At 36.5% G+C, this 10,833-nt stretch overlaps 1 protein-coding gene across 1 annotated transcript in view; it reads left to right on the plus strand.

Annotated features, from left to right (window-relative positions):
- Nucleotides 1–4,979: 4,979 nt before the first annotated feature.
- The window catches only part of LOC107757026 (LIM/homeobox protein Lhx1-like), an 8,020-nt gene continuing 2,166 nt past the window's right edge, over nt 4,980–10,833 (plus strand). Inside the window, exons 1-4 of the mRNA XM_016574369.1 lie at nt 4,980–5,333; nt 6,699–6,922; nt 7,577–7,854; nt 10,191–10,356. Coding sequence (XP_016429855.1) covers nt 5,164–5,333; nt 6,699–6,922; nt 7,577–7,854; nt 10,191–10,356 — 838 coding nt within the window. The 5' untranslated portion in view covers nt 4,980–5,163. The remainder of the gene's footprint in view (nt 5,334–6,698; nt 6,923–7,576; nt 7,855–10,190; nt 10,357–10,833) is intronic.

The following is a 10,833-nucleotide window of genomic DNA, read 5'->3' on the forward strand; positions in this document are numbered from 1 at the left end:
TAGTATGCTTGCCATGTCAGGCCTTTTGATGTTTTCACTGTTTGGTCTTTTTCTAAACTGTTTAACATCCTTTAAATAAAGCAATTCTGAGAGTAAAAATAGTAGGGATGACTTTAGAAGAAATTAAGAAACGGATATTTTATTTCGTCATGTCAACTTTATTATTTTCGGGGGGAAAATCATGCATGAAAAATAAACATTTTGATTTTGGGGAATAAAAATTAATAAATAACAGATAATATACTATAAATACAATCATATTTCTATCATTTTAATATATAATGTCATAATGTAAATATCAGCACATCTATATCTTGCTTTTGTAGCTGCACTACCCTGCCAGCTTATTTTTATTTATTTTTTTACTATGCTACAGCGCATGTTACTAACAGGCATTCCACATATCATGAATAAAACGCGTAAACAAACAGGCAACGGTGCAGAGCGATATGGAGAGGAGCCCGAGGCACAGAGCCCCCCTTTACTCCGGCTCCTGGCTGTCCCGGTGCACCAGCTGATCAAAGCCCGAGTAAGGGGTAATATTTCTCACTTTATTACCGGAGTCACAGCGTGTCTGTACAGCCGGCGATCACACACTGCTCTGCCCACACTAACTCAGTTCATGTAGCCTATCGTAGCTATATAGGATGACTACATGCGAAAAAATACACTAAAACACTCACTCTCTTAATATTAAAACAAGTAATTTGCTTTAAGATGACATTTTCAAATTGCATTTACGTTTTTTTCTGTCTGCACTCCAATTTTAAAACGAATTATTGAACGACTTTTAGGAATTAAGCATCTAGCCTATATCAGCACAAACAAACGAAACGAAAAAAAGTCCTAATGTTTTAAAAAATATATATATTAGTCAAATTAACATTATGGATAATTTTAGATGAATTCCAAAAGACTGGATTCTGAAGGCTAGCGCGTTAAAGATACAATTATTACTTTTTTTTTTTTTTTTTTTTTATATTTTTTTTTACCTAACTAAAATAAAAAAAACTGAGAAAAAAAGTGTGAAGTTAATGTTATTACATATTTTAATATAGTGCAGCTAACAAATATGTCTCACATTTTCTACCTTAATTTACTTTTTATACTGCTGCTTTTGTGCAATTATGATTAATTGCAGCAGCTGTTAAATGTTATTGATGGTATGGTCATGCAAAAGTAGTTTTTTTTTTATGTTTGTTTTTACAACATCTATGAAATGCTATTTCAAACCTCTCTCTTCAAGTCCACCAGAGGGCAGACGAAGCCCACACATTGTCAGACTCAACCTTTATCCTGAATTTGACTATAAGGCACAGTGATAGATCCAGAGCCATGTATAGTGAGGTGCTCATCCACAGCGATAGTGGCCAATGTATCATATGTTCAGGCTCCAATGTCAGGATACCAAAATAATCAGCATGGGGCCATTTCATTTACTTTATAGACAGTGTAACAGTCCATATATTTATTTACATATCACCTGCGTCACATCACAGGCTGTGAACTTATTTTCCCAAATGCATTAATCATGACGTGAACAACAGAAATGTTTGTCTAGACTCTAGACGTTTTGCCTTTTAACAAATTTCAAATGAATCGTTTGATTATGCACTTGGCTGAGATTTGATCTGCAACACAGTTTATGTCATGATATATTTCTGAGAATTTTTTATCGTATCTATAAACCACTAAGGTAACATGAACGGTTTGATTCACTCGCCCGCTTTTTATGTTTCTTATTCGAAAACGCTTCTGCACTAAGAGCATGCGTAATGCAGCGAGTGTAGTTTGACAGGCATTTGGTCTCCCAGCGGTGAGAATTTTTCGATCGATAGCTCCCTCTAGCACTGCTCCATCTCCAGACTCGCCGTTTTTTCCATTCGGTCAGTACACCTGACGATGCCACTAATTGAAGAGTCAGCATGTCAAATTATCAGTCTGCTAACGAAATTGATACATTTGTAATTATGATCTTTTATCTAAATATTAATGAAACTTCCCTCGTAGAATAAACCTGAAATATAGAAGTTTAATTGTTTCAGAAGTTCTACCCAAAGTGGGAAGCAGATTTTGTTCATATAACCTGCATATGAGATTTTTCATACATGATAAACGAACGAAGGTCACTTTTAGGTTATTAAAAAGTTACACAAATTACATTTATGGAGTTAAGAGTAAAAGTATTTGCAAATGATTTTTAACTGTTAACATATAATACCATAATGATAATCAGTGTGAGAAAATTATTATTATTGTGCAGTAATAAAAATAAGTTTTATCTTCTAATAATGTGATAATATACACTAAATATGGCCGAAATAAATGAAATGGGGTGGTGTTAAGAAAAATATATCCACGGAATTTTTGTTGCACCGATATTAAAAGATTATTGTATAATTATTTTTTTTACGTTCTATATACTTGAATATACTATATTGAATATGCTCTCTATATTCAACGCCCACTCTCATTATTGCAGTCGAAATATCCAGTGGATTTGCATGCCCTCCAAACTGGGAGAAAATACTAGTTCAAAGGAGAGACAGGGGAGGGGTGGTGGCCGCATAGGCGACTGCAAAAGATGGAGTGTGTTCATCTTTTATCTGTTATTCTTCGTGAAACAACACATGTCATCCAAGGGTCCCACAGTCAAAGAGGAGCGCTCCCTAGACGCTCATCGGCAGCTGTTTCTGTGTGTTGTGTAAGGCCCGTTGCTTCCATGGCGTGGACCAGCCCCACTATGCCGTTTTACACGAGACTTGGCCCATATGCACAAAGTTGCGTGGTATTGATTCCAGATTCCAGACTGGAACGTTTGCACAATATACGCTGACAGAATGTAAATAGCTAAGATTGTGAGGTTGAGGGGCGCGTGCGTGCGTGCGTGTGTGTGTGTGTGTGTGTGTGTGTGTGTTTGTGTGTGTGTGTAAGTTGGAATGACCGAGTCAGTTTATGGTGGTGAATGGTGTCAGTGTCACACATGAAGGCAAAGGTTCAAGAGGTCTGAAATGAGATTAGGATCTTGTACGTGTCCTTTAATGATATTGAATTATTACATTGATACAGATATTCGCTGTGAAAATTTCAGATGAGGTTAATGTGCATACAGCAAAAACTAAACATTTCATATTAGTAAATACTTCTTGTACAGAAAATATTGCAATAATATTACACACTGAACACATTTTTATTATTATAAAACATTAAAAAATAAGATAAAGGGTTATAGAGATTGAAAGATTTAACGAAATTTTTGTCCATCTATACAAGGAAACAAACCCATACAATCTGAAATTGTTCTAAATTCAATAGCCCTACACTATTTTTTATTTGCAATGAAATGTAGCCTAACTATAAGCCTTGATAATACTTGAAGAACACGATGTATATTGCTTAAAATCAGAAGAACGGACTTAACAGATCTAACAAAACACCATAAGGTGTTTGGGCCATTAGAGGCTGCTGAGGTGATCTAACATCCTGTAAAGTTTAGAGCCCTCTTGTCTTTCACTTTCTCTCGTTTAACAAAGGACCAAAGGAGGATGTAGCCTAGTTCGTAAGTGTCTTTTCGTTGATTGAATGACGTAGTTTAAAAGGTTAAACAAACTGTCTAATTGTCAAATTGATTATAAAGAATAGCTTTAAAAGTTAGTTTTTAAAGCTGCGTAAAATTGCATTATTGTTTCTTACTGTATTAGGAAATAGAATGGCTATAAATTAGATTTAGTGTCAGCGAAGAAGAAATGAACTCTTCGCATTAAAGTTCTCGTCATAGACAAGTGAACGTATGATCTTATACAGCAAAATACGTCATTATTTTATGGCATAGCCTACTTCATGAAGGTTTCAGGAAACATTCTATAAGTTGTCTTGATAGTTACATGTCAGATACAATAAAAAAGGTAAATCATATTATGTTTGCGCTGTTATTCGATATAAAATTAATAAAGAAAAAAGTAGCAATGCATATACCAGAGTAAGCATCCTTTTCTTTTTAAGAAATAAACGCAACCACACACAGTTACACAACAGTTTTCACAGCATGACGTGTCCTGAATATCTTAAAGTAGGCTATTGACACATCTACCTACGCATAAACAATTCGTAAATTATCAGATATGTACCTTATCAAATGCTTCTCTCGTTCCGCGGATCCACCAGGATGGACGAATATCGGAAAATGACGAGATAAATTAAAAATACAATTTAGGAAGACTTTCGAATACCAAGTTCTGTTTTCTGACTCTCCGCATTAACTAAGATATGACAGTTTCTGGGATTTTTGACAATTGGTGTCTTCTGTTCCCTATAAATAGCGCGGAGTGTGCCGGTAAAGCGGCGAGGGGATAGCTAATGGTTACTTGAACGGAAAGCCGCTGATTGGCCTCGGCCCGGAGTGACGTCAGGAGACTGTGAATAAGGCTGGCTCGTGTGCTTTCAGGAACATGCAGAACACCGGAGGCTGTTCGGGGATCGTCATCAGTCCTGCAACGAGATGTCACGCGCATTCTGTTCACACTAGCATCTTTCGCCTCTTCTGTCTTACCGAGGAAACAGCACACGTTACTGAGGGAGACGCACTTTTCAAAGCGTTTGGCCATTGCATCTTTCAGAGGGACGTACACAGTGGATACGTGGACTTGGTAAAGTGCTCTGGGCTCGCATGTCTCGTGTGCCAGTTCCGTCCAAGACCGGTTGCATTAGATGTTTGTTTATGAAAGACTTTAATGCACATCGTCATCAATGCTTCACCTTGTTTTTGACAACGGCGATGTGCTTTTTCCGCAATGATGTCCTTGTCTTTGTAGCCAACGAGCAGTTGGTCTTTTGAAAGAGTTCTCTATGCTGGCTTCATTTATGCATCACAACATTTGGCAAGGAAGAGGATGAGAAATAATGACTGACAACTGAAGCACTACCTCATGAGAAGATCCTCTTTTATCATCTTGATTTTGGACCGCTACAGGTCCATACACAGAAGTGGTGAATATAATTAAAACTTCTTGATCTTTTCCTTTCGAACCTGTTCGCAAAGACTGACTTGGAGCATCCTTCAGCGTTACAACACTTTCCCTTCTCTCTTTGGAAAGAGAGAAAACAGGAGCAGACTCTCGGGTTGTGGACACCACGGCAGTAACTGTGGGAGCACATCCAAAGACAATGGTCCACTGTGCGGGCTGCGAGAGGCCTATATTGGACAGGTTTCTCCTTAATGTTCTGGACAGAGCATGGCACATCAAGTGCGTACACTGCTGCGAGTGCAAATGTAACCTAACAGAGAAATGCTTCTCTCGAGAAGGAAAACTGTATTGCAAAAACGACTTCTTTAGGTAAGCTCCTTGTGTGAATTCGACTCATAAATATTACGTTTTTCTGCTGTGCATCTATTACTGTGATAGACGGAAATATAATAGTTTATAGTACATAGTATGTGCTTCAGAGACACGGGTATAATTGTCTACAAGAACAATAAAATAAGTTGGCAATATTTTTAAACATCAACATACAGATATAACCGGTTGTTTTGCGGCTATGAATAGATTAAATATTATTTAATATTTTGTGTAATTTACCGTTCATAGGTTATATATAATTTCAAAATGACAGTTAATTTTCAAAAGAGGTTTCACTTATTTGAGAAGTAGCTTAAAACATCAACATGCCTCAAATCACCCATTTCTCAAACACTCAAAAATATTTACAGTGCTACTTAAATTTAGTGAATTTTCTTAAACTTAAACTTAAGTTCAAAATGCTGTTAAAGCTTTACAAATCGCATATATGTATGCAATTTTGCATGATTTCATTAGAATTTAGGACTTAAATTCACACTAACATGAAGTGTGATCCTAAGTACTGTCAACACGACCGACTTGTTTGATTCTTTGATTAGGACGCCCATTAATTAAATGCTTGTTAATTTGAACTGTTATGCAAAATGACGAGCAGATACACTAATAGTCTGTGTACTCGTCCGCAGCAAGGGTTTTGAAGGAAATCACACTTTGTTTACAACGAATGGCAGCCAGGGAAGCCGCAGGGATCAATGCTTTGCCAGGGTAGTTGAAAGTGTAACGCGGCCCAGTGGCAGGCTGCGCGTGTGTCTGCAGTGGTTCGAGCTAAGATGTGATAAGTGGATTTGAATAATAAACGACTTTGAGATGGAAACCCTCAGACAATGTAATCACAGACTCAGAATCAACAATCTGTACAGAGAATCACAATACACATTATTGGTCACAATTAAGTGGTGGGTATTTACTGCAGTGGTGTTTGTATTGGAAGAATGTACATGTCCTTTTGTTACGGGGGATTATTAATTATGCTTTAATGCACATTAAAATACATGCAAAGTATGTTTAAAATACATACATATTATAAAATATTAAAATACATGCAATTTTATTTAGGCCTACAACAGAAAAAAAAATTGTACTAATACATACCTAAATTTTATTTCAATTTTCGTTAACAGTGCATAATCCATGACAATAGAACAAATAACAATTGTGCTAAATATTATTCAAAAAATTACAGTGATGATAATATTAAACATTTACGAACACTCATTTTATATACACTCAAATATAAACGATGCTATTCCATTAATTTGGTCTGGTTTGGAGCTTTAGATTTTTATCTGATGTGTTAACGTGTTATAGTGACCTTTTTTTTCTTGGTCTGTTCATTTGCAGGCGCTTTGGAACAAAATGCGCAGGTTGTGCTCAGGGGATCTCGCCGAATGACTTGGTCCGGAAGGCACGGAGCAAAGTGTTTCATCTGAACTGCTTCACATGCATGATGTGTAACAAGCAACTATCCACGGGGGAGGAATTGTACATCATAGACGAAAATAAATTTGTCTGTAAAGACGATTATTTAAGCAGCACGAACGGAAAAGACACCAACCTCCTTTCAGGTGAGTAAAATGAATGGAATGATACGAGAACTGAAAAAGAAAAAATATTTTGCACACTGCACGCGCCCATTGTTTTGCCCATATTATCTCGCTTTATCAATAATGCTTAATACACTCGATACGATTAATAAGGTCTTTTGATCTAAAAAAAAAAAAAGAAACATGAAAATATTTGACTAATATAAACTGTGCTGTCTTGAAGTCCTTTATTCAACATAATGTCTCACAAAAACATAATTTTTTGTTCTTAAAAACTAAAAGAAATCTTCAGACGGTGTCATGCATAATACATTTTGAAAAGCATTTCATTTTTTATTCCAAATTCCGTGTGAAATGAAATACAGATTTTGCTGCATTCATTTTGTGGCCTATTGCTAGCCAGTTTATTTTCTAATAATCTTTTTCACTGCTGTAGACTAGTGCATTACAGTTCCGTCAACTCTAAATACCAGTGTTTCTTTGTTCTTTCTTTGTTTATTCCTTTCTTTTGTTTTATTAAATCTTGTGTTTCTTTCTTTTTATTTTTTCTTTGTGTTTATTTATTTATTTTACATTCCATTGTTTAGTGTCTAACACTTCTCTGGTCCCCATGTCTAAATCGGAGGTTTTTATTTCGACCCCCTATTTCCGACGGCCCTTCTTTCCCCCATTCAGTTACAGCTTGCAGTGATCCTAGTTTATCGCCAGATTCGCAAGACCAGCTACAGGACGATGTTAAGGATGCGGAAATCGCAAACTCATCGGACAAAGAAACGGGTAACAATGAAAACGATGACCAGAACCTCGGAGGCAAACGGAGAGGACCGCGTACCACTATTAAAGCAAAGCAACTGGAGACACTGAAAGCGGCGTTCGCGGCGACCCCCAAACCAACCAGACACATCAGGGAGCAACTGGCGCAGGAAACGGGTCTCAACATGCGAGTTATTCAGGTAAACCTACACATTATTACAGAGAAAAATGCATGTAAATATACATAATTACACCAATACTAACAAACTGTATTTACTGGTAACTTACTGTATTAATTTTCTATTCTACACTACAGGTTGTCGTGGACACTTGACAAAAACACGAAGTGTATTTTTAAAACAAAACTATTTTTGTTGAATGTTTGTTTTTACACAGTTATAATGTTATAGTGTAATAATAAGTTATTGAGCTGTCAAATGAAATTTAGAAAATATTAGGAGACAAAGAATGTAAATAATTTGCTTGATGTTAAGCTACTTTTAATCAATGTCAGTTTTAAAAGCTTAAATTCCCACCGTCTAATTTTGTAGCAGATTATCTTATTTAAGAATAATACTACTAATAATTAAAATCTTATATTAATGGTGAAGTAAGCCAAGGCAAAAAGGTTCAATTTGATGTAGCCAACCAAAAGTAAAACCAAGCTTTTGCATTAGTGGATACAAGATTGTCCCATGTATTAAAAAAAAAAAAAAAAAACCTTTTAAATATTTACACTAATACTAACAAACTGTATTTACTGGTAACCTATAATTGCTACGTTTGCTGCTAGTAAATTTGAGGACAAAAAGAGATAGGCCTATAACGAGAATTTATATAGTGTGTGATTCTTAGACATCTTGTGGTACAAATTTCTCTTCCTGGATGAGATAGAAAAAAAGCAGACATGCGCCTTCATTGTGCCTCTTCTTTCCAATCCTTGAGGCAAGACTATTTGAATAGAAATGAGGACACTTTTTTGCTGGCACCTGTAAATATTTGGAAGTAGCATTTATATGGTTAGCCTTTTTATACTTGACTTGAGAGATGGAGAGGCACGCCAGCTGGCATCAGACTGGTGAGAACGATGGGAGTCTTGGCAATGCAGCGCCATCACGTTTTGCGACCACATTTAGACATGCTGTGACGGTTCTCAGTCAAGTGGAAACGCAGAAATCTGTCCCTGTGTCTGTCAAAGTACCTCATACTAGGTGGTTTTCTACGAGAAATTGAGAATCGATCCTTGCTTTTTTTGTCGAGTGAACGGCAGAACAGTGAGAGTCCACACTGGCGAATGTGCGCCCTCATTTACGCACGCTACATGGGATTTGTCAGCATCGTTTTAAAGAGCCTCATCTTGGTCTTTTTTTCGGCGTGAGAGATCCGATAAGAACACAGATAAAGCATCATCAACATTAAAAGCCTCGTAATAGATTGGTGCTGTGGGGATAAAGTCTTAAAATGAGACTGAAGTAAGATCAAGTGCAGTGAAGGGGTTGAGATTAATACAGTGGCGAGGTTGGATATTTAAGACCGTCAGAATAAACTATAATTAGCAAAAGGAATTCAAGGGTGGATATATAGATTACGAAATAATAACTGCACAGAGCCGGTTAATATATCGGTAACCACCCTCCTATTAAGTATTAATTAGAGATGTGAAGTCCCCGCTGCTGCCCCCTCAGTCGGAGTAAATGGAGGGTTAAAAGATCATTAAAGTGAGGTTAGATCCGACTCTCTAACGGTGACGATAATTACGAGTAATCTTGTCACTACAGTACGAATGTGTTCAGTCACTTCACAGGCCTACCTCAGTAGAATGTGAAGACACTGGTCTGAACCAATAAAAAATGGTAAACTTGACATGTAAACATTAGGCCATAGTGTCAAACTGTTAGGTTTCCAGGTAGGCTATTTTAATTTAATGCACCACTCTTATCTTATTTTTCCATTGCACTCACTGTAAAATACTAATAATATAATAAAATACAAAGTGCAATTGCTGCCTTAAATGTTCAAGTCAAAATGGTGTCAAATGCCATTTGCATTTCTGACCACTTTGAATTACTAATAAAATAAATCTGATTTGACTCTCTCAAAGCTGTAAAATCAAGTAGAAATTGCAGAACTGATTGTGACAAATGAAATTGGTGGAAATACAATTCTGACACCATTTACACAGTGCAGAAAATGTATCGGTCTCATGCACAAATAGGTTAATAAGACTTAAATGTTTTTATTTTGTTAGCTGATAATGCGCTTTTTGTTTTTTTCTTCACAGTTTATGTTTGTCCATGTTACTGTGTGTTTATATAACTAAGCACAGAGTCGCACTAATAAACTAATACTTATGTAATTATTTCGTGAAGCTGCATACAAACAATGCACACTGATATTGTTTTTACCATTGTAATTGATTGTTGTGACGTGCTCCACTATCACTCTGACACTGTTCTGTAAAGTGTTACCGATTTTAGCACACAATTTTGATAAGCTGTTAATAGATTTCCGTTGCTATTTGTCCATGTGCACTAAGGTATGGTTTCAGAACCGGCGGTCCAAAGAGCGGCGCATGAAACAGCTGAGCGCGCTCGGCGCGAGGAGACACGCGTTCTTCCGGAGTCCGAGAAGAATGCGAACGCTCGTGGACAGACTCGAGCCTGGAGAATTAATTCCAAACGGCCCGTTTTCATACTATGGAGGTAAGATATAATGGCGTATTGGAGACTTATCTATCTCAAACATTTGTCTGAAATAGGCCTATGTATTTCTTTCTCGCGCTGGTTTCATTCGTTACGCATCAGAAGTGAAAATGGTTGAGTTACGCGACGAATACACGTTCAAGATGTTTTTTTTAATTCGTTTGGGTTTTGTTTTAAATATTTAAATGGTCTGCAAATATAAATTTTGGTTTTGTAATTAGACTGGGCTTCCAAATTAAAATTAGTAATCTACTGGCAATTTTTTCATGTTATCCGTGTGTTTGATGCTTTAATGTTTTGATATCGTCAAACAATTGATTGATGTTGTGTTGCTCTTTGAAGAACTTTTGAGAGCTGCTTAGCCATTTCATCTATTCTATTTACTTTATTTTTTTAATCCACAATGGCGTGCATGTTCCGGCATTGTACATGTGTCGACATTGTGTGTTTTATTTCTAGTTTAGTTGTGTTACATAT

Source organism: Sinocyclocheilus rhinocerous, unplaced genomic scaffold, assembly GCF_001515625.1.
Source record: "Sinocyclocheilus rhinocerous isolate Xijiao unplaced genomic scaffold, SAMN03320098_v1.1 scaffold1152, whole genome shotgun sequence".
NCBI classification, from domain to species: Eukaryota; Metazoa; Chordata; class Actinopteri; order Cypriniformes; family Cyprinidae; genus Sinocyclocheilus; species Sinocyclocheilus rhinocerous.